Consider the following 25,433-nt stretch of genomic DNA (forward strand, 5'->3'; position numbering starts at 1 on the left):
GCCTTCCCTTCTGATGCTGTCCTTACTTTTAAATTGTTTTTTTCCTTGCCAAATCTAATAGAATTCACTTGAAGCTAAGTAAAATAAGCTGAATTCAGAACTTATGACACAAGTTCCCACATAATTAGATGATGAAAGAAAGATAAGCGCTGAGGCTTAATTTGATGATAACATTTATTATCCAAATCCATAGAAATACAATAGAAATGGATCATTTGCTCTGAAGCCAATTAATAATTATAGCCATAATAATGCTTTTAATATTTCAGTTACTAACATAAAATATTTCCATTTTATCTGCTTTTATGGAAAGCCCATTGGAAGATATCAGAGATTTAAATATAAAAATATTTATAATTTCATGATTAGATACTTATGTTCTTAAATTTAAGTGTTGCTTTCCATATGTAGAAATATGTTTTGGTTACTTTGACCTAAGCTTTTGGGGTCACACATTTAAGGATTTAATGTCAAAGTGAAAATTTGGAATTGAATATAAAATTAAAATCAACTAGTGGTAGATTTGATAGTATCAGATTACATGGTAAATATTTAGTAAATGTTTTATACCTTTTCTTGTTTAAAGGGAAAGATGATCTAGAAAGCTTCCAGCTTGAGATAAGTGGCTTTTTAAAAGAAATGGCATGTCCATATTCTGTACTCGTATCAGGAGATATTAAAGACCGTTTAAAAAAGAAGGATGACTGTTTGAAACTTCTATGTAAGTTATGTTTCTTTGAACAATTTAAATGCATGTGTCTAATCTGGTTTGTGTTATTTTCAAGTCAAGATTTATGAACTTTAATTAATGAATCATTAGATATTTTGTGTATTAGAAAGTTTTTAATATTTGGCTTAAAATATGAAACTAACTCAGAGATTTTTATATAAATGTAGTATAAATTCTACTAAAGTACTCTTTAAGATTTCTAACACTTATGATTTATTTGGCCAATATAGAATGCCCAGTGTTTGTGATTTGTATGGTACTTCAGTAATTTTTCCTTCACCTAATTCATCTCTTTACATTTATGACTAATTGGCTAAAGTGGTGATCTCCAAACTGCTATTTCATCTTAAAACTCTCTGAAACTAGGCTGCTAAGCAGATTATTAGATGATAGGCACTGAATGATGGTTCAAAAATATTCATTGATCCCTTTCTACTGTACCAGAAACTGCTCTAAGCATTAGGGATGTATCAGTTTAAAAAAAAATTGTGCCCTTGTGCCACTTGAATTTTAGTGAGTGTGGCCTATTTTCATCAGGGGTGAATTTGGAGTACAGATTACCTATATCTAAACAATTACTATGATTAACATCCATTTATTTATATTGGCTCCCTTAAATTTTTTTTAAATTCAGTTAGTTTAATTTCATGCTATTTTGGAAGTTCTACAAGCGGTGACTATTTGAAAGAATTTTTCTAACATCTTCTATTATTGAAGATTTCTAATTTTAGGTTGTACCATTTATAAAAAGATGCATGTGATATATTCCTCTATGTTCTAGTGTTAAAATGTTAGTTTCATTAGAGCAGAAATCATGTTTATGTGTTTAACTACTGGTGGTGTTGGAAGTGTTGACATTTGAATTATCTTGTTTGTTTTGGGGAGGATAAAAATTATGTGCCCTTCCCCCATTTCTTACACTATTTCCTTGTCTTCCTCCCATTCAGTGTAAGTCACTGATTTAATGAACCATTGTTACTAATGGGAGGTCACAGTAACCCTTAGGTGTATTGGGACACAAAGGAAGGTAAGAAGCACTGGCCATGAGGAACTTGCATATAGATATAGGTAATCCTTAGATTGCCTTATCCTTACCTTAGATATAGGTAATCTGTAATTCTTTATGTTAGTCAGTGAGAACTGTGTAAATCATCATGTTTCCCTTTTGCCTTTGCTTCTAAGAAGCTCAGCAATAACGGTAATATAAGTTTCTGGTCCAAATAAAAGTAAAGAGGAGATATAAGAGAGGTTGGTATAGTTTTTTCTGATTATAAACATACATGCTTAGGAGGTATGGTGAAATGGGGAATTGTTAAATGAGTACAAAGTTTCAGTTGAGGAAGATGAAAATATTCTGGAGATGGATGGATGGATGGTGGTGATGGTTATACAACCGTGTGAATGCACTTAATGCCACTGTACACTTAAAAATAGAATGGTAAATTTTATGTTACATGTTGAAAAAATACATGCTCATCATAGAAATCTTACAAAGTAGATAAATATGACAAGAAGAAAATAATTTATAATTTCACTCCCCAGAGAGGATCATGAATAACTTTTCAGTGTATTTCCTTTTCCTTCTCTTTTTCCTTTGTACACACATATTTAAATAAGATTTAGATCTGTTACAGATGTAGTTCCTGCTCTTCCTCTGCTTCATTTAATGTATTGTGAGCATTTTCCCATCACTTAGTATTTTTTGAAAAAATAATTTAAATTGGCTACATAACATTCTATGTTATGGGCATTTTTACTTAACAGATTTCAAATTTGGGGGTATTTGGATTTTTCTAATTTATCTATCTATCTCTATCTATTTATGGCTATGTTGGGTCTTTGTTGCGTGTAGGCTTTCTCTAGTTGTGGTGAGCGGGGGCTACTCTTCGTTGCGGTGCGTGGGCTTCTTATTGTGGTGGCTTCTGTTGTTGCAGAGCATGGGCTCTAGGCGTGTGGGCTCAGTAGTTGTGGCTTGCGGGCTCTAGAGCACAGGCTCAGTAGTTGTGGCGCACGGGCTTAGTTGCTCCGCCGCATGTCGAATCTTCCTGGACCAGGGCTTGAACCCGTGTCCCCTGCGTTGGCAGGCAGATTCTTAACTACTGCGCCACCAGGGAAGTCCCAGTTTTTCTATTTTAAATTAATTTTTTTGTTCATATTTTTGGTTACTTAGACAAAGATCATGAACATTTAAAAAAATTCTCTGGTCTAGATATATTGCCATAATTTGCTCCAGAAAGGTTATACCAATTCACAATCTTACCAGCATCTATTTCATCTTTATCTTTAGTTTGACTACCTTTAAAACATACTGATATAATAAGCTTCTTCATGTTCTTTTAGAATTGTTTGCAACGTGTGTAAAATGAAAAGGGCCACATTCCTTACTATGTGGAGAGCTTTTATAGAGATAAAAACTCACTGGACTACTGAGCCTGCGCGTCTGGAGCCTGTGCTCCGCAACAAGAGAGGCCACGACAGTGAGAGGCCTGCGCACCGCGATGAAGAGTGGCCCCCGCTTGCCACAACTAGAGAAAGCCCTTGCACAGAAACGGAGACCCAACACAGCCAAAAAAATAAATATAAATAAAAAAGCTCACTGGAAAAATATGTAAAGTACATAAGGCATGAAAAGGCATTTTTGGAAAGGCAAATTTTCAATAACACAATTAAAATTCACCTGTCTTTTGACTTGGCAGTTCAATGACTAGGAGTTCATACTAACTGTACAAAGATATATGAAAAGAATGTTCATTATGGCATTGTTTGTAGTAGTTAAATAGAAATGGTACATCTTTGCAGTGATACCATTCTATAGCCATTAGAATGAGAGTAGATAAAATGTGTAAATATGGAATGATCTCTAAGATATATTGGTAAATAAAAAATATACAGAACATGTATCGTATGCTCTTGTTTCTCTAAAAGAAATAAAAGTGCATAGGTGGTAGAGACATATACTAAATATATACATACACACACACACACACACGTGCGCGTGCCTAAAAATATGCCCAAGAAACTAACACTGGTGATTGCCTCTGGGGAGGGGGAATCTGAGGATCTGTGGTGGGAAGAAGACTTTTCACTGTATTATTTCCCATCTGTGAGGATTAGCATTTTAAATACTAGACTGAACTCTTGTTTGTACTGTTACATACAGCATGTTTCCATAGAACAAAGACAGACTTCAGCCATGATTCTGCACAAAATATAAATTTTTGAAGAACTGGTGATCTGCTTAATGAAGTTAAAAAATCAGAGGGACCTTGGCATAGTCCTCATGTGCAAAGTTTGATACATGTTGGTCTTAACTTTTTGTGGGTTCTTTAGACTATCGTGTATAGATTACATGAAAAAATCTTAAATTAGTGGCTCTCGATCCTGCCTGCCCATGAGAGTCACCTTGGGTCTAAAACCACACAGATTCCCAGATCCTACTTCAGACCTACTGGTTCAGAATCTCTGAGGGTGGGACCCTGGTACTTGTACTTTTAAACAATTTCTCAGATATTTTTTCTGCTCAGCTGAAGTCGAAACTGTTGTATTAAATTGTGTGTGTGTATAACTTTAAACAAATAAAAACAAACCCCAATATCTTAACTGTACTGTTGTAAAAGTTAATTTTAAAAAAGACTGTAATGATTTAAGATAATTTTTTGCTTTCCAAAATGATATTTTTTAGGTTTTTTTTAATTGAAATAGAGTTCACATAAAATAGTTAGTTTCAGGTGTACCACATAGTGATTTGACATCTGCATACATTATGAAATGGTCACCATGGTAAATCTAGTAACCATCTGTCCCCATACGAGGCTATTACAGTATTATTGACCGTATTTTATATTGTGTGTTACACCCCTATGGCTGATTCCTTTTCTTTCTGGAGGTTTGTACCTCTTAAGCCCCTTCACCTATTCTACCCCACCCCCACACCCCTTCTTTCTGGCAACTACCTATTTGTTCTCTGTGTATATGAGTCTTTCCATTTTGTGGTGTTTGTTTTGTTTTTTCCATCTAAGATTTTTGAATGATTTTTTAAAATATGGCTGTTGAAAGGATGAAATAAAATGGTGACAGTGAAAGGACTTGTGAACAGCCTGGGGTGGTCTGTCTTAAAGGCAGTTTTTCAAATTGCTCAATCTGCTTAATAGATCAGTTAAAGCTATAAATTCTCCCCTGGCTTGAGCTGTGCATATCAGAGAGAGAATATTTTATCAGTCTTACACATTCTTAAGCATTTTAAAATTGTTGAAGTACAGGTGGGTCTCTCCTACTAGGCTTTAAACTCTTTGCAAGTAGGCACTATTTAAAAAAAAATTTCCTTCTGCCCTCTTTATTATTATTTCTTTTTGTGATAAGAATACTTAATGTAAGATTTACTGTCTTAGCAAATTTTTAAGTGTACAATATAGTATTGTTAACTATAGGCACTATGCTGTAAAGTAGATCTCTAGGACTTATTCATCTTATATAACCAGTATGTATCAAACTTTGCTTATGAGGACTATGCCAAGGTCCCTCTGATTTTTTAACGTATTTATTTTTTTTTGGCTGCGTTGGGTCTTAGTTACTGCGCGCGGGCTTTCTCTAGTTGTGGCGAGTGGAGACTACTCTTCGTTGTGTTGCACGGGCTTCTCATTGCGGTGGGTTCTCTTGTTGTGGAGGACAGACTCTAGGCGCATGGGCTTCGGTAGTTGTGGCTCGTGGGCTCTAGAGCACAGGCTCAGTAGTTGTGGCGCACGGGCTTAGTTGCTCCGCGGCATGTGGGATCTTCCCAGACCAGGGATTGAACCTGTGTCCCCTGCATTGGCAGGCAGATTCTTAACCACTGCGCCACCAGGGAAGCCCCGGTCCCTCTGATTATAAAACTTCAATAAAACAAATCACCAGTTCTTCAGAAATTTATATTTAACGAATATAAAATTTATATTTAACTAAACTCCTTGTTTCCTCCTTCCCCGGCCTGGCAATCACCATTCTACTTTCTACTTTAGGAGTTTGACTGTTTTTGATTCCTCATAAAAGTGATATCATTAGTATTTGTCTTTCTGCGTCTGGCTTATTTCTCTTTGCACAGTGTCCTCCAGGTTCATCCATGTTGTCACAAATGGCTGGATTTTCTTCTTTTTTAAAGCTGGATAATAATTCCATTGTATATATATACCACATTTTCTTTATCCATTCATCTGTTGAAGGACACCTAGGTTGTTTCCAAATCTAGGCTGTTATGAACAGTACAGTAGTGAATATGGTAGTGAAGATCTCTTTGAGATCCTGATTTTCCCTTTGCATGTATACCCAGAAGTGGGATCTTTAAAGCATTCTTGTGCATTTTAACATTATTTGTTTTTCCCTTTTCTTATTATAGTATTTTTAAGTACAGAGCTTCAAGCTTTACAGATATTACAGAACAAGAAATGTAAAAGTTCTCAATTAGATAAAAATAGTGAAATTTATCAGGAAGTTCAAGCTATCTGCGATACCCTTGGTATTCCCAAGTCAACAACTTCTGACATTCCACTTATGCTGAACCAAGTGGAATCAAAGGTATTGTATTTGTTTTATTTTTCATTTCCCCCAAATTCAGTTAAATGCTGATATGTAAATGTTGAATTAAAAATGAAAATACAGTTGACCCTTGAACAATGTGGGACTTAGGGGTGCTAATCCTCTGCAGAGTCGATAATTAACATACAACTTCACTGTTGTCCCCCTGTATCTGCAGTTCGCATTTGTAAATTCAACCACCTGTGGATCAGATAGTACTGTAATTTTATTTAGTGAAAAAAATTCACATGTAAGTGGACCAGCACAGTTCAAACCCATGTTGTTCAAGGGTCAACTGTATTTCCTTTAAGTACAAGATATACATTCTATTTAAAGAAACATTTATCTTCGTGTAAACTAAATTTTGGATTTGGAGTTAATATGCATGTGACCTAATTTGACTATAAGTAATATTCAGGAATCGGATCTTAATGAGTGAGTGCTAGGCTTTGTGAAGGTTTGCCCTGATAGAAATCCTTTTGCAAATTTAAGGGTCCCTTTTCTAAACAAGGTTGTATTACGGTATAATGAAAGAAGTATAGTTATCCTATGAAGTCAAAGGCAAACTAAATTTCTTTTTAATGGATGTTGTTAATAGAATTGCAGTGTGGTTGTCTTTGGCAGTGAGCAAAGAAATGCACAATTTCTGGTGGATAAGTGTTTAGTAAATGTTTGTTGTATAGTGAATAAATGAATGAGTACCCTGATGGAGTAGTTAAAAACAACTAAAACCTGTGTACTTCTAGCTTTTTTTTTTTTTCCAGTTATTAAACTATCCTTGTTCCCAGTCAAGCCATCGATTAGAGAGAATGATACTCTCACAGACCAAATTCTGGCTTAATTCCTAGGTTTTGTAGGAGTCCTCTAGGGGAATAATACAAGATTCATTTTTAAGGAAAAGAAAATTCTCACCCTCAAGAATAGGTACTAAAACTCTGTTTTTAGACATGCTGTTTTAAACTAAATTCTTGAATAAAGTACTCTTTGCATTGATAATTTATGAACTGAAAAATAAAAAGATTTGTCTTACTGAATGTCAGAGAATTTTAGTATCATTAAGATGAAAACACAGTATAAAAACTTTTTTTTTTCCCCTAGAACTTGTAAACCAAAGAATAAGCCTATGAATCCCAGCTCAGAAACACTGGTGTAGAGTTAATAAATTGCTCTTCAGAATTTGTTTCTCTGGATTAAGAATGATCTGGGGTTGGCTAAAATATCTGGGGCTATTTCAAATTGAGACAGATTTCTAGACTCTTCCTAATCTCCCAGTGCTTACACATATTGATCCCAGAGAGGTTTTTTCCTTTTATGAGTTTCAGTTAGAATTTAAAAATACCCCAAACCTCTTTTCCCTGCTTAAAGCAGGCTGTAATGCCTGTGTTCAAGTGCTGGCAGGCTAATTATAAGGTAGTAGTTACTATGGCCATTATGGCTAAATATTTACCTATAATGACTTACTTCTCCATTCAGTTCCTATCAAAAGCAAAAATTTCCATATTTTCTTCTATGTACGATGTGTCCAGAAGACACTTCGTCACCATTGGGGAGGAAATTTATCATTATCTTTTAGCTCGAAGCTGTTCAAATGTAAATCTAAAGTAATTATAGTAATATTAACAGCACACATACAGCATTTACTGTGCTAAATGTTTATATGTAATAACTCATTGCATTCTTACATCATCTATAATGAAGTAGTAATATTATTATTTACAACAGCCATTTGAGAAAATTGAGGTACTGAAAGATTTAATAAATTAGACAAGCAAGTTTCTAAGTAGTAGTAGTGGTAGACTGGAGTTTCAAACCCAGGTGGTCAACCTCAGAGTCTGCTCTTAACTCCCTCTTTATCACAAGTAATTCTCAAAGTTATTAAAACTCTTATCTAATGTTGAAATACAGGGAACGTGATTATATGTGAGAAACTTATGCATGCATTCAGAGTCCCTCTTGAGTAAGGGGTTATGACTAAAACTTTTAGTAGTATATGAAATATCAAAATCGAAGGTATTTACAATAGTTAGGAATCTACAGAAATGGTATGTTTTAAGAAAATAATAATTCTTTTCAATGTGTAAGAGCAGTGTCAGTAATCACTGTTGTAGTGGTAGATTTACTGTGATGTAAAACTTAAGCTTTGGGACCCCCTAATTTGCACAAGTTCTTTCTAAGCTCATTTTTCAAAAATAGCTTTCTCAAGATATAATTTAAGTGCTATAAAATTCGCCCATTTAAAGTGTACAATTCAATGAATTGTAGTATATTTACAGAGTACAACATCATCAAAATCTAATTTTAGAACATTTCCATCATTCTCAGAAGAAACCATGTGCCCATTTACAGTCACTTCCCATTACCACCACCAGTTTCCAAGCTAATTTTGTGTTCATAATTTTTAATTCTTTTTAAAAGAGGTCCCCCAACATTAAATAAGGTTCATACTCCTCAAAATGTGAACTCTTCCTGATTATTTTCTCTAGTTCCTTTATAACTAAGCAGCTGTAAATATTTCATTCTGTTTGAATGACCTCTGATATTGCTGAAGCAAAAGCGAATGTCTAAATCTTGTTCACCAAAATAAAAATGTTTCAAGTAATTCAAATCAGTGGCTTTGCAAAAGTAATGAAATGTGTATGTGGTGACTAATTGAGAGGGCTTGCTCTCCTGTGTTGTCTTGCTGAACAATGGAATGTGTACAGAATATTTAATGGAGTAAAACCAACATACTCAGCAAAGGTTTTAGTATCCCTTTTGAGAATTTGTCAGCATGTAAGAGCGTGCCATCTTAAGAAGAAACTCTGAATTTATTTCACATATAAATTATAGATTCTCATAATAAAACCTTTTAGTAGCTACTTCTTTCGTTGTCCATGTACATTATTTCTTACTCTGGAAAAGGTGTGCTATAGCTTGAATTAATGTAACTAATGCTTCTTTGAGAAAGATACTCTGCATTGTAGTGATATTCTTTCCTATTATGTGAAGGTTTATTTTAACTATTTCTCTTTAACATTTTATTAATTGTCTAGCATTCAAAGCGTTTTAAGAAAGAATAAGATCGTTTTAAATTAGGGATACACATTTTCACAATCTTTTATGTTTAATTTTAGGTGAAAGATATTCTCTCACATGTCCAGAAAAATCACGTGGGAAAACCACTGCTGAAAATTGATTTAAATCTGGAACAGGCGGTAAGTCACCCCCCCACCTTTTTATTAGCTTTATGTAATTAAAGTAGTGAATATGACTTAATTTTATAGATGGACATCTAGATTTTACAGTGTGTAGCATGCATTTTTTATATTGGAGAATTAAAATGGAATGATATTCTAGAACAGTAGGTCCTAACATTTCTTCACTCAGATTATTAATTAAAAAAAAAAAAAACCTGGCCATAAGTATTTATAGTCCCTAATATGTTAGCATAGTTGTAATTTGAAAAGTGTAGTAGCTCAACGCCAACAAGATGGGAAGTTGTTGGTATTTTCTTTCCTTATTGGTCCAGACTACTTTGCAAGTAGACGTTTTACGTAAATTAACATGTTTGATTGAAGATCAGGTAAACTGTACCAATTGTAGAGTTTAATTTGTATGTTTAGTATCTTCCGAATATTTTATATGTTCTATCAAATATCTTTATCTAAATAATTTACTGTAAAGTCTCATGGGATCAGAAAATGACCATCAAGTACCACCTTTTGAATTAATAGGACGTATTGACCACAATTCTGAAATTTCTTTTCTGTGCATAATGAGTCTAAAGGTTATGATTTTTGTTTCCAAATTCCTTAGGAACAACTGGAAAGAATCAACGATGCCCTTTCCTGTGAATATGAGTGCCGTCGGCGGATGTTGATGAAACGATTAGATGTAACAGTGCAGTCCTTTGGATGGTCTGATAGAGCAAAGGTAAGGCTGTTTTTCCATTTGTGTCCTGTAGGTGGTACTCTGTGACAGCTCTTCAGGCTCTCTTGTCTGTTAGGTAACGATGCCACATTTGTACTTTATCACTCTGTCTGAAGCTCCTGCCCAGGCCAACTGCTGGTCTTAAATAATGATCCTGGTCTTGTATAAGTCCCTGTTTGCAAATATCTTAATTTCTCCCCATATCTTTCACATTTATTTAAAACTCACAGATGTTGTGATTTATGCAAGGATATACATAAAAGAAGGCATCATATGTGATAGTGAGATAGATATAGTGAGCAACTGGTCAAGAAAGAAGGATTTACTGCTAAACACCCTACAGTACACAGGATAGCCCTTCACAACAAGATCTGTCTGGTCCAAAAGATCAAAAGTAGTGGTTGACAAAATCTGTTTCTGATGATATGAGATCAGATTTTTCTTTATACATAATATATTGTTATTTTCATTCAACAAATATTTGAATGCCTACTCTATTTCATGTACACATTAAAGGACATTTATTAAAACATATATTTGAACAGCAAGTGCAATGTGGCACACTGTACATAAAAAGAGGTGACTCTTCTGTAAGCATCATGCCTGTCTGCTTATTGTGCTTACTGTCGCTTTGTTTATTTAACTAATGTGAGGTTCATTATTCTTTTTCAACTTTGCAATCTGGTTAAAGTAACACATCACTCCTCAATGTTATCCTGTCTAAATCTTCTCTGATAAATAGCACCTGTCTGCAGAAAGCACCTGCTCAGAAGCAGTGTTAGACTCCCTGTTACTGTTAAGCTTGTGAGAGGTCACCCAGGCTGAGAGGAAAGAAATTAACAGACAAGCTGCTACTGTGTTCTGAAATGATGGGACTGAGGCCACGTATTCTCTGGTTTCTCTCCTCATGGTCTTTGTAGTCTTTCCAGTATAGTATGTCTCTCTTCCTATTCCACAGAGGGATTAAAACCCTTTTTTCCCATTTGATATATGTCTAAATCCTTTTATTCAACTGCCGAAAAAGTAAAATACTGATTTTTTTCTTCAGAAAAAAAAAAAAAAGAAAAAGATTTAGGAATGAATCAGGTAGCACTGATGCCTGAACAAACCTTAAAGGTGGCTTAAGGCTGTGGAGTGTGTTCCAGTTGAAGAGAGGGTTGGAGGGTGGGGGCATTCCCAAATATGGATCTCTTCAGGTAGTTTTCTAGAGAGCTGTCACCCATCATTCCCATTTTATGTCTGTAATCTGTACCCAGGCGGCGTCTGGGATCCTCCACTCCAGACTGTAAGCTGGGACAATTATAGGAAAACATTTGCTTCCCCTGTTTGAGGGAGCATTGTGTCCTGTGCTCCTTGATGTCCAGTGTCTGAAAATCACTGGTTCACGTGGGTTGTCCAGTTTTATAGTTGTTTCAGGTAGGAGGGTAAATCTGTGCCTGTTACTCTCAGATATTATTATTACATTCTTTGGATTAACTGGGTAGTTGTCCTGCCCCCATATTGTATCAACTGGGGTCATTTATGCAGCTTCATTCAACTGATACCTGGGCTGGGTTGGGCTGGAACATCCAAGACGGTTGCCTCACATGTCTGGGTTTTGCTAACTGTTTCTTGGGGTGCTTCACTTGTCATCTTGGCCCTTAGGTGGTCTCTCTCTCCATGTGGTGCCCCACATTGGTTTCCTATGGCTGCTGTAATAAATTAACACAAACTTCGTGGTTTAAATAATACACATTTATTTTCTTACAGATCTAGAGATCAGAAGTCCTAAAATGAAGGTATTGGCAGGGTTGCATTCCTCCCGGACACTTCAGGGGAGAATCTGTTTCCTTGCATTTACTAGCTTCCAGATACCACCTGTGTACCTCAGGTCATGACCTCATCCTCCATCTTCAAAATCAATAGTGTAGGATCTTCCATTCTTTCTCCTTCTGCTTCCATTGTCACATGCCTTCTGCTGTCTCTCTCTTATCAGGAGCCTTGTGGTTACACTGGGCTTACCCAGATAATCCATCTCAAGATCCCTAACTTAACTCACATCTGTATCTTCAAGGTGACATATTCACAGGTTCCAGGGATTAGGATGTGGAGATCTCGGGGGAGCCATTCTGTTTACCAGGTGTCTTCTAATTGGAGTTTATTTTTTTCCTGCATTGTATTTCGTTATCATATGCGGCTGCTGCTTTTTTCTTTTCTTTTCTTTTTCTCTTTTTTAAATATACTTTTAAAAATCAAGTATTCTAATGAGTCCTCTTTTCTATACTTTCCCTCCTAAAAGCTTGTATCCTTCTACTGCAGTTTGGGTTGTTTGCGTGCCTGTCCTTGGCTACTCCACTATTTCCTGGATTCCATGGCCTTCTCTTTCATTGTTTATTCCCTCAATCTGCCATAGTAAGTCCACAAATAACTTCCTAACAAAGGGTGCATAGGAGTGATTTTTCTGAACCCTTGAATTCTAAAAATGTTTATTCTGCTGCCACATTTGATTGATAGTTTGGGTAAATATAAAATTCTAGGTGGAAAACATTTTTCTCTAAGAATATTGAAGGCAAAAAAAAAAAAAAAAAGAATATTGAAGGCATTGCTTCATTGTTTTCTAGCATATAGTGCTGCTGTTGAGAAACCCAGTGCCATTGCCTGTCCTTTTGGATGACCTTTTATTTTTCACTGGGAGCTTTTGGACCCTTTTTTTTTTTTTTTTTTTGAGAGTTACGTTTTATTTGACAGACTTGCTGAGGACTTAAGCCTGGAAGACAGCCTCTCAGATGACTCTGAGGGACTGCTCTGAAGAGAGGTAAGGGAGGAGTCAGGATATATAGGAGTTTTTGCAAGGAACGAGGTAGTAGGAACATCAAAAGATCATTGTTAAAAAAAAAAAAAGAAAGATCATTGTTAATTAAAGAAAAACAGGGACTTCCCTGGTGGTTGGACTCTCTTCTTTATCCTTGGAGTTCTGAAATTTCACAGCATATATCAGTCTGGGTCTTCCTGAATTCATTGTGCTAAACATTAGGTGGGCATTTCAATCTGTAGACTCTTAGCTTTTATATTTCTCTTTATTAATTTCTTCCCTTTTGTTTTCTCTTTCTGAAACTTGTTATTCAGATATTAGATCCCCTGGATAGATCCACTTGAGTTGCTTTATTTTTTTTCTCATTTTCTGTCTCTTCCTTTTTGATTGACTTTCTTGGAAATGTCCTCAATTTTATTTTGTGCTTGGCACTAAATTTTTGTTTCTGCCATCATTTTTTCATTTCCAGGAATTCTTTTTGCTTCTTGAGTTTTCCTTTTTCATGTTTTTTTTTCTTGTTTTATGAACGTGCTATCTTCTTCAATGGGGATGAAAAATTTTTTTAAAAAAAGGTTGTTTTTTTTTTTCCCCTTTAATTATTTCTGTCTCTTCCAGGGCAATTTTTGGTTTGTTTTTCTTGGTCTCTCTCTCGTGGTGGCTTTCTTCAAATCATGATGGTCCTTTGTTGTCCATATTTAAGAGAAGACACTGAAAAACTGATTGGGAACTGTAGTCGTTGATCAGGATTGTTGATGTCAGACTTTGGAGCTGCCTCCTGTGCTGTGGAAATTCCTGATGCTCATTTGGAGAAGTCTTTTCTCTGTAGCTGCTCAGTGTTTCAAGAAGGGAAGCCTCATTTTTTTTTTCTATACATTATTCTCCTTTGGCCAGAGGAGGAGGAGTGGCAACATGGCACCAGGGGTTGGAAGAATAGACTATTGCACAAATAGACAGTTAACCCCTATTTTTGGCTCCCAGTTTCATTTTCTGAGATGTTGGTTCCCTTCTTACCTGTATCCCCTTTTTCCATTCTGTTTATTGTAGTATATGTATATTTTTTGAAAAAAATAATTTAGTGTGTTTGAGAAAATACCTTTAGGAAATATCTTGATATCTTATCTTCTCATCTTGGTCTTTTTTCATCATGTTTTAGGACAAGGAGGTTGTGTTTTTGTTGTTTTTCCCTTAGTCCGGAAGATTTTTTAAATATCTTTTTTCTCAGAGTATAGGTCAAATTTTGGCCTTTCATGCCATCCTTTTCAATTGATTATGTGAGTATATACATTTATACCCTGAGTTTTCTTTTCTTGTTAAATTTAATATATCTTTATCTTATTCTCCCTATTTCATGTGTCTGATGTTGAATGACTCATCAAATATTGTTCTACAGCATTTAAAATCTTTTGCATACAGATATACTCTATTGATTGACATTGAGTTTTTCTTTAATTTTGTCTCCTTTGACCCTGTAATGAAATTTTTGGCAGCTAAATTTTTGTTCATGTCCATGATATATTCCTAAAAGTGGAATTCCTTGATCAAAGAATATGCATTATAATGCTTTTGATGCACACTCTAGAGTTGCCCTTCAAAAAGATTATACATGTTTATTAGTATGGTTAATCTGGTTTCTCTGTTACTTTGCTGGTATTGAAATAGGACTGAGTATACTTGTATAGTTTGCTTTTTTTTTTTTTTTTAACTGAATATATTGTGATCATTGTCCCATATCTCTAAATGTTCTATTTCGGTGTCCTTTTAAAATTGATTTTTAATTTATTTCTTATTTTTTGAGTTATAATTCACCATCTTAAAGTGTACAGTTCAGTGGTTTTTAGTATATTCACTGTATTCTGTGCCATTATCTAATTCCACAACGTTTCCCTCACCGCCAAAAGAAACATGCACCTATTAGTGGTCATTTGCTGTACCTTCAACTTCCTTTTCTGACCCTCACTACTATAACCTACTTTCTGTCTCTTTGGATTTGCCTGTTCTGGATATTTCATATATATAAGGAGTCATACAATATGTGGCTTTTTATGTCTGGCTTCTTAGCATAATGCTTTCAAGGTTCATCCATGTTGTCCCATGTAACTGCACAATCAGCCCTCCATGTCTGCAGATGTGAAACCCATGGATTCCTAGGGATTCCTAAATGGAAATTTACTGTGTGAAAGGTTATGACTCTTAATGCTCTTGATTCACATCACCAAATTGTTTTTTACAAAGTTTGTATGAATTTAAGCTCCTACAAGTAGGGTAAATGAAATTTTGCCTTCACTTTAGCTTCTTTAATATTTAGAATATTATCAATTTTATGGCTAACTTGATGGTTAAAAAAGACTAAGTTGTTTTAACTTGTATATTTTTTATTAGTGGTACAGTTGAACTTTTTTTCATAAGCTTATTAGTCATTTGAATTTCCTCTTTTTTGAAATTTCTATTTGTGTCTTGTCTTTTTTTCCCCTTAAGGTCTTCCTGTTTTCCTTCTGATTGAGCTTTTTATATATTAAGGAAGTTAGCTAGTTGCTTTATTTGTTGAAAATATTTTCCCCAGTGGTCTTTTGTTTTATGTCTTTTGATGTGCAGAAATTTTAGTCTATAATATGGTTAAGTTTTTCAGTTTAAAATAAAACTTTAAACAGTGAACTCTTTTTAAAAATTTATAATTAATTTTTTTATTGGAGTGTAGTTGATTTACAGTGTTGTGTGCGTTTCTGCTGTACAGCAAAGTGAGTCAGTTATACATATACCTATATCCACTCTTTTGTAGATTCTATTCCCATATAGGTCATTACAGAGTATTGAATAGAGTTCCCTGTGCTATAGGGTAGGTTCTTATTAGTTATCTATTTTATATATAGTAGTGTGTATATGTCAGTCCGAATCTCCCAATTTATCCCTCCCCCCTCCCTTTCCCCCTTGGTAACCGTAAGTTTGTTTTCTACATCTGTGACTCGATTTCTGTTTTGTAAATAGGTTCTTTTGTACGATTTTTTTGGATTCCACATATAAGTGATATCATATGATACTTGTCTTTCTCTGTCTGACTTACTTACTATGATAAACTCTAGGTCCATCCATGTTGCTGCAGATGGCATTATTTCGTTCTTTTTTATGGCTGAGTAATATTTCATTGTATATATGTACCACATCTTCGTTATCCATTCCTCTTTTGATGGACATTTAGGTTGCTTCCATGTTCTGGTTATTGTAAGTAGTGCTGCAGTGAACATTGGGGTGCATGTACCCTTTCTAATTATGGTTTTCTCCAGATATATGCCTATGAGTGGGATTGCTAGATCATATGGTAGCTCTACTTTTAGTTTTTTAAGGAATCTCCATACTGTTCTCCATAGTGGCTGTACCAATTTACATTCCCACCAACAGTGTAGGAGGGTTCCCTTTTCTCCACTCCCTCTCCAACATTTATTGTTTGTAGATTTTTTGATGATGGCCATTCTAACAAGTGTGAGGTGATACCTCATTGTAGTTTTGATTTGCATTTCTCTAATAATTAGTGATATTGAGCATCTTTTCATGTGTTTTTTTTTTTTTTGCATACAAATTCTTGACCTTATATATTCATTTTGTCATTTTTTTCCCTGCCTGTAATGGGTTTCTTAACACGAAGTCAGTCCATGCCCAGGATTTCTTTTTTTTTTGTTCATCAACATTAGACTATATTTTGCATTTATATAATAAAATATAGAAGACAATAAAAATAAGTGAGTATTGCTATAAGCAACAACAGAAATAAAACACATTAGCAATATTCAGCAAAACAAGGCAGACATAAAATGATATACATTGTATGGTTTCTTTTTAAAAAATTCAAAACTGGGCAAAACAAATTTATGGTGAAGGTCGTAGTGATTATGGGAACAGAAAGCAGGGGTCATGACCAGGAAATAGTATAAGGAAGGCTTCCGAGGTGCTGGGAAAGTTCTGTTTCTTGATCTGAGTAGTGGTTATACTAGTGGGAGTTCAGATAACTCACATAAGTCATAAGTTTATAGTTAAACTTACGACTTATACACTTTTCTCTGTGTTATAACTTATTAAAAAAGCTAAGACAAAAGCCTTATTTAGTTCATTAAGATCAGCAGTTGGCAAAGAATTACTGAATATTATTATTTTAGACACCTACAAAGTTCAAGGAAGTGTCTTAGGTGATCAAAGATTCCAAGTCCATTCCACTATCAAATATATATTTTTTTCTTATTAGTCATCCATTTTATACACATCAGTGTATACATGTCAATCCCAATCTCCCAGTTCATCACACCACTCCCGCCCCACACCACTTTCCCCCCTTGGTGTCCATATGGTTTTTCTCTGCTTCTCTGTCTCAATTTCTGCTCAGCAAACTGGATCATCTGTACCATTTTCTAGGTTCCACATATATGCGTTAATATACAATATTTGTTTTTCTCTTTCTGACTTCACTCTGTATGACAGTCTCTAGATCCATCCACGTTTCAACAAATGACCCAATTTCGTTCCTTTTTATGGCTGAGTAATATTTCATTGTATATATGTACCACATCTTCTTTATCCATTTGTCTGTCGATGGGCATTTAGGTTGCTTCCATGACCTGGCTATTATAAATAGTGCTGCAATGAACATTGGGGTGCATGTGTCTTTGAATCATGGTTTTCTCTGGCTATATGCCCAGGAGTGGGATTGCTGGGTTATGTGGTAATTCTATTTTTAGTTTCTTGAGGAACCTCCATACTGTTCTCCATAGTGGCTGTATCAATTTACATTCCCACCAACAGTGCAAAAGGGTTCCCTTTTCTCCACACCCTCTCCAGCATTTGTTGTATGTAGATTTTTTGATGATGGCCGTAACAAGTGTGAGGTGATACCTCATTGTAGTTTTGATTTGCATTCTCTAATAATTAGTGATATTGAGCATCTTTTCATGTGCTTTTTAGCCATCTGTATGTCTTCTTTGGAGAAATGTCTATTTAGATCTTCTGCCCATTTGTTGATTGGGTTGTTTGTTTTTTTGATATTAGGCTGCATGAGCGGTTTGTATATTTTGGAGATTAATCCCTTGTCAGTCACTTTGTTTGCAAATATTTTCTCCCATTCTGTGGGTTTTCTTTTAGTTTTGTTGATAATTTCCTTTGCCGTTCAAAAGCTTTTAAGTTTCATTAGATCCCATTCGTTTTTATTTTCATTACTCTTGGAGGAGGATCAAAAAAGATCTTGCTACAGTTTATGTCAGTGTTCTGCATATGTTTTCCTCTAAGAGTTTTATAGTATCTGGTCTTACATTTAAGTCTTTAATCCATTTTGAGTTTATTTTTGTGTATGGTGTTAGGGAATGTGCTAATTTCATTCTTTTACATGTAGCTGTCCAGTTTCCCCAGCACCTCTTATTGAAGAGACTGTCTTTTCTCCAGTATATAGTCTTGCCTCCTATGTCGTAGATTAGGTGACCATGGGTATGTGAGTTTATCTCTTGGCTTTCTATACTGTTCCATTAATCTATATTTCTGTTTCTGTGCCAGTACCATACTGTTTTGATTACTGTAGCTTTGTAGTATAGTCTGAAGTCAGGGAGCCTGATTCCTCCAGCTCCGTTTTTCTTTCTCAAGATTGCCTTGGCTATTCAGGATCTTTTGTGTCTCCATACAAATAGTAACATTTTCTTGTTCTAATTCTGTGAAAAATGCTATTGATAATTTGATAGGGATTGCATCGAATCTGTGGATTACTTTGGGTAGTATAGTCATTTTGACAATATTGATTCTTCCAATCCAAGAACATGGTATATCTTTCCATCGGTTTGTGTCATCTTTGATTTCTTTCATCAATATCTTATAGTTTTCTGAGTACAGGTCTTTTGCCTCCTGAGTACAGGTATTTTATGCGGTGGTAGATGGGATTGTTTCCCTAATTTCTCTTTCTGATCTTTAATTGTTAATGTATAGGAATGCAAGAAATATCTGTGTATTAATTTTATATCCTACAACTTTACCAAATTCATTGATGAGCTCTAGTAGTTTTCTGGTAGCATCTTTAGGATTTTCTATGTATAGTATCATGTCATCTGCAAACAGTGATAGTTTTACTTCTTTTCCTATTTGGATTCCTTTTATTTCTTTTTCTTCTCTGATTGCCATGGCTAGGACTTTTAAATCTATGTTGAATAAAAGTGGAGACAGTGGACATCCTTGTCTTGTTCTTGATCTTAGAGGAAATGCTTTCAGTTTTTCACCATTGAGAATGATGTTTGCTGTGGGTTTGTTGTATATGGCCTTTACTATGTTGAGATATGTTTCCTCTGTGTCCACTTTCTGGAGAGTTTGTATCATAGATGGGTGTTGATTTTTGTCAGAAGCTTTTTCTGCATCTATTGAGATGGTCATATGGTTTTTATTCAGTTTGTTAATGTCGTGTATCACATTGATTGATTTATGTATGTTGAAGAATCCTTATATCCCTGGGATAAATCCCACGTGATCATGGTGTATGATTGTTTTAATGTGTTGTTGCATTTAGTTTACTAGTATTTTGTTGAGGATTTTTGCATCTATATTCATCAGTGATATTGGCCTGTAATTTTCTTTTTTTGTGATATCTTTGTCTGGTTTTGGTATCAGGGTGATGGTGGCCTTGTAGAATGAGCTTGGGGGTTGTTACTTTCTCTGCAAGTTTGAGAAGGATAGGTGTTAACCCTTCTCTAAATGTTTGACAGAATTCGCCTGTGAAGCCATCTGGTCCTGGACTTTTGTTTGTTGGAAGTTTTAAAATCACTGTTTTAATTTCAGTACTTGTGATTGATGTGTTCATATTTTCTATTTCTTCCTGGTTCAGTCTTGGAAGCTTGTATCTTTTTGAGAATTTGTCCATTTCTTCTAGGTTGTTCATTTTATTGGCATATAGTTGCTTGTAGTTAAACAATGAACTCTTTATTATATTTGGAATCCCCTTAGTTATATGTTGATTATTATTATTATTTTACAACTAGACAACAGTTCATTGCAGCACGATTTAAAAAAATCTATTTCTTTTCTCATTGCTCTTTTTTTTAATGTTTTAATATTCTTCATTTTTAGAGCAGTTAAAGGTTCATAGCAATATTGAACAGAAGGTTTTGAGATTTCCATTTACCTCCTGCCCCCACACATACATAACCCGCCCATCATCATCCCCCACGAGAGTAGTAAATTTTTGCAGCTGATGAACCTACATTGATACATCATTATTATCCAAAGTCCCATAGTTTATATTAGGTTTCACTCTTGGTGCTGCACATTCTATGGTTTTGAAAAAATACACAAAGACATGTATCCACCATTATAGCATCGTACAGAATATTTTCACTGCCAGAAAAATCTTCTCTGCTTTGCCTATTCTTCCCTCCCTCCGCACAACCCCTGGCAACCCATTTAATCTTTTTACTATCTCTATAGTTTTGCTTTTTCCAGAATGTCATATAGTTGAAGTCATACAGATTATTATTTTCAGATTAGCTTCTTTCACTTAATAATAGACATTTAAATTTCCTTCATGCCTTTTTGTCTCACTGATCTTTGATACCTCCTCTATCATTTATTGCATTCATGCATTTATGAGGCCCTGAATCTCAATTGCCTCTTTTGTTTCATCAATCTATTCCCCCTACCAGTTCCATTTAATTAGAACGAGGTAAGATAGTATAGTGTTATCTATACAACCACTCTAAAAGGATGTTTTGAAGATTAAAGATATGATATTAGATGAAGAATAAATAGCTTGGCTCATTTAACAAGTAGTCAATGAATGTTAACTCTTAAGGCAATGATGATTTAGATATCCCTTACCTCCCTGCCCACCACTCTCCCCCAAAAAATATTCCAGTAGGACTGCAATAAATCTATAAGTTAATTTTGAGGGAAACCAACAATACTCAATGTCCCCATCCAGAAACTTGGTATTTCTGTTTATTCAAGTTTTACTTCTGTTTTTGTAGATTTACTAATGTTTTCTTCTTAAAGGTTCTGTGTGTGTTTTTGGTACAGCTATTTTTAGGTATTTTGCTTTTTGTTAATATGAATGGGATTTTTTTTTCGTTACTTTTTAAATGAGTTGTTACTGTTGGGCTTTTTTTTTTCTCATTCTACTTACAGATTATCAGATATTTGAATGTTTTGCTCTTCTCTGTTTCTTTGCTTGTGTTATTATCTCCTTTTTTTCTTTCTGAAGATTATGATTGCCATCGCCCTTTTTTAAAATTAATTAATTAATTTGGCTGCGTTGGGTCTTAGTTGTGGCACGCGGGACCTTTGCAGCATGCAGGATCTTTAGTTGTGGCATGCAGGATCTTCGTTATAGTACGTGGGATCTTTAGTTGTGGCATGCAGGATCTTTTGTTATTGCGTACGGACTTCTCAGTTGCGGCGCACGGGCTCTAGAGCGCGTGGGCTGAGTAGTTGGGGTACGCAGGCTGAGTTGCCCCACGGCATGTGGGATCTTAGTTCCCTGACCAGGGATGGAACCCACGTCCCCTGCATTGGAAGGTGGAGTCTTAACCACTGGATCACCAGGGAAGTCCCACCATTGCTCTTTCATTGAAATGTTCTTTGGTTCCTTTTTTCCCTGAATTTTGTCATTTAGATAAAAACAGATGACATAGCAAGAATTTACCAGCCTAAGCGTTACGCTTTGTCACCCAAGACAACAGTAACCTTGGCACATCTACTTGCTGCCCGTGAAGATCTATCCAAGATCATCAGGACAAGTAGTGGCTCCAGCCGGGAGAAGACAGCATGTGCCATTAATAAGGTTGGTTTTTCTTTCAGTAACAGCGGATAATGAATTTATAATATCCTTGTTTGATGTTTTTACAGATTTAATCCATATTTCTTTTAATCCTAGTGAACTGCTAGAAAAGAGAGTGGTGGAGGGCCTTCAGTCAATTTAGGCTTAGTAATGTTTTCTGTGTGCATGTTTGTTTGAATTTCTGTATTCATAAATTAAACCACAGTTTTATCTGAATTAGAGGAATTAAGAATTATTTTTATGAATAGCATTAGCAAGAATTATTTGCCTTCTTTCCAATAATGTAATCATTTTTTGTCAGTAAAAATCTGTAGGAGTCATTTCGGGTACTCACATATTCCTTAGATCCTTGGTGTAAAGGGAGGAGTCCATGCTTTGGGTTCACATCCTGGCTCTATCATTTACTTAGAGCAGTCACCTTGGGCAAGTTGCAGAATCTCTTGGAGGTTCCATTTCCTGATTCAGAGTATAGATCCATTGCTCTGACAGTAGTCTTAAATAAGCTCAGAGACTGAATTTTTTACTTTACGACATTAGCATTAACAATAAACTAATTTAGAATGTTTATATTAGCTTGATTAGCATATACTTACTCTTTATTTAGATAGATCACTCTATGACAAACTACTACAAAAGAGCAAGAAATCAGAAGTAAGGGATTTGGGTAATTTTAAAACATCGTTTCTCACTCAATGCAGTGAGAAAGGTATCCTGTATCAAGGGATGGCTGTATGTAAAGTCAGTTTGCTAATTATTGCTAAGTTAGGCACCAGTGTTTGGGCCTTCCTGCTTCCATTTTAGACCAACCTCCTCTCTTCTTAAAGTGTTCTGTCTTTAAATATGTTACTTAATGTCTTGCATCAGGTTATAAGCTAGTCTTGATGGATCAAGAGTTCTATTTCTTTAAGTGACATTGCCCATCTCTTTTCTGAGTTTGTAATTTATAGTCTGGTTATTTGAGGGCAATCTTATGAGATCTTGGAACAGCATCCCTGTATATCCACCCACATAGCATGTTTGGTGGAGAGACCAATGAAGATAACAACCAAGAAAAAAGCTACTGATATGTTTTGGATTTGGTAATTAGGATGTTATTGCTGACTTTTAAAAGAATGTTTGCTTCTTCGAACCTTGTCCCACAGTGAGGATGTTGTACTTTTTGTCTTTCATTTATGACATAAAGTAGTAAAACATGATTTTGATTAGAGAATCAAAGGAAGTAGAACACAACTGATTCATAGATCATTTTAGTTGAGGCACTTCTGGTTTACCTTCTTTCCTGAAAGAGACTAGCAGGAAGCTATTTGCTTCCTGTTGGTCTCTGTACACAGGCATATAAAGTAGTTCCTTTCTACAGAAAGTTGGGGGCTTAAAGCAAACTCTTCCTTGGTTTATCCTTCAAAGCATTATAAAGCATGGTTAAGGAAGTGTATCAAGTCTCTCTTTTCTCTATAATATAGTAACTAGTATCATTGAAAGTTAGTGAGCTTAATTTCTCATAAAAAAGGAATAGTTCAGGCTTCCCTGGTGGCGCAGTGGTCGAGAGTCCGCCTGCCGATGCAGGGGACATGGGTTTGTGCCCCAGTCCAGGAAGATCCCACATGCCGTGGAGCGGCTGGGCCCGTGAGCCATGGCTGCTGAGCCTGCGCATCCGGAGCCTGTGCTCCGCAACGGGAGAGGCCACAACAGTGAGAGGCCCGTGTACCGCAAAAAAAAAAAAAAAAAAGGAATAGTTCATTGAAAATCCTTGTATCTCTTTACAGTGATAACCTTGGATTATAGCCATTATGTTCATCTCTGACTGCATTATACCCACATGTTATCATATATACTTCATACTCTGTTGAAATAAAATGTGCTCAGAAATAGTCTTTTATTGGATAATCTATTACCAAACCAATGGCAATAGAAAGTCCAGAGTTGTTGCATAAACTGATATGAAGTCAATTAATGTAAGGTATGTATTTTATGTATATTGTAAATGTTTTGCTAAAAAAATTTCTTAGTGTGATGGGTACTACATTTGTTATAAAATTTGCTAAGCAAATTTAAACAAGTCCTTAAGTTTCAGAAATATTCCCCCACATTGCTTAAAAATAACAGCACATTGTGAGGAATTTGTCACACATCACATTTGTATTTTCAATATTAATTCATACTGCTGTGTCTGACACTTTCATGTCCTTAAATACTTGACTTCTGTTTCTTTATTAGAACAATAACTTCAATATTGCTTGTATCCTTTATGTAAATTTTAACTTTTAAAATATTGAAAACTGAAAGAAGATATTTCTTTACACAGGTGCTGATGGGAAGGGTGCCTGACAGGGGAGGACGGCCGAATGAAATTGAACCACCACCCCCTGAAATGCCCCCTTGGCAAAAGAGACAAGAAGGCGGCGGAAGGGGTGGTTGGGGTGGTGGAGGTGGAGGTAGAGGAGGTGGTGGGAGTGGAAGAGGCGGTTGGGGAGGGGGAGGGGGAGGGGGGTGGGGTGGAGGTGGAGGAGGGGGTGGTAGAGGAGGAGGTTTCCAAGGCAGGGGAGATTATGGTGGAAGAGGGGGCTATGGAGGAAGAGGGGGCTATGGAGGAAGAGGTTATGGAGATCCATATGGAGGAGGTGGTGGTGGATATAGAAGATATTAAAAGCTACAGCATTTAGATAGCAGACTTACTTCTTAATAGATACATTAGGCATAGTGTTCTAAATAACTACTTGAATGTCATCTTTGAAGTAAACACCATGTTAGATTCCCTGATGATATCATTCTTGAATTGGGTTTAGTATGTAAAGAGCATTGTTTTATACTACTATTTGATCTCCTAGACAAAGTGATGACTTTTTCTGTATTCTGTGTACTCTTGAGCATGTTGTCTTTTTAAAAAACAAAAAAAAAAACGAGCAAAAATTATTTTTAAAAGTGTAAATATATTATTACCATCAAACTTGGAAAATAGAAAGTATTTTATTGTCATGATTGAATTTAGATTGTTACCTGTATTTTATTCAGGTCTGAAACACATAAATGACCCCACTTGTAGTGGAAAGGAATATAGACTATTGCCTCATCTGTATTCCTGTGGCTGTGTTTTGTGTTTGTTAATCCTACTTTACAAAATAGGGAAAGGGACTGATTGATAGTTGTGTTCAGGAGGAAGATTTCTTGACTTTTTCTTTCTTTTATATGAGCAATTCCTCTGGCCAGGTTTGTGTTAAAATTCCATTAATTGAAGCTGAAGTCTGGTTTTTGCTATGCATATTTGATTTATTTTCCAACTGGATTTGAAATCTATATGGTTTTGTTTGACAGCAGAATTAAAGACTGAGGTCAGAATTACTCTAAAGGGACAAAGACATGTACTAATTTTACATGGTGGTGTGAAAAATATTTCTGTAAATTGGTTTCATCATCATTTGTGCCATCACTTTAGGTCTCCGAATATTAAAAGGCAGGCTGCACTGTGCTACACAGGATTAGGACACTCATATCCAGTTTCAGTAGATCAGAGGCAGGGCCAGGGTATCCCGTGGTAATTCTGATTCTCAGCTAGATTTGGGAAACAAAGGGTTGGGGAATGATTAAATGTGGTTTGGTGGTTGGAGCAGTCGAAGGCTTGAGAATCAGGAGTTGTGAATTCAAATCATGGCACTAGTCCAGGGGTGCTATGGGTTGAA

The 25,433-nt window shown here is 35.5% G+C and overlaps 1 protein-coding gene across 1 annotated transcript in view; it reads left to right on the plus strand.

Moving 5' to 3' along the window:
• Positions 1–25,433, plus strand: part of FAM98B (family with sequence similarity 98 member B) — a 34,311-nt gene extending 8,878 nt beyond the window's left edge. Inside the window, exons 3-8 of the mRNA XM_082840459.1 lie at positions 587–721; positions 6,099–6,277; positions 9,391–9,471; positions 10,073–10,189; positions 21,595–21,762; positions 24,062–25,433. Coding sequence (XP_082696585.1) covers positions 587–721; positions 6,099–6,277; positions 9,391–9,471; positions 10,073–10,189; positions 21,595–21,762; positions 24,062–24,403 — 1,022 coding nt within the window. The 3' untranslated portion in view covers positions 24,404–25,433. The remainder of the gene's footprint in view (positions 1–586; positions 722–6,098; positions 6,278–9,390; positions 9,472–10,072; positions 10,190–21,594; positions 21,763–24,061) is intronic.

The sequence above is a fragment of the Leucopleurus acutus genome (assembly GCF_964270905.1).
Source record: "Leucopleurus acutus genome assembly, chromosome: 1".
Classification (NCBI taxonomy): Eukaryota; Metazoa; Chordata; class Mammalia; order Artiodactyla; family Delphinidae; genus Leucopleurus; species Leucopleurus acutus.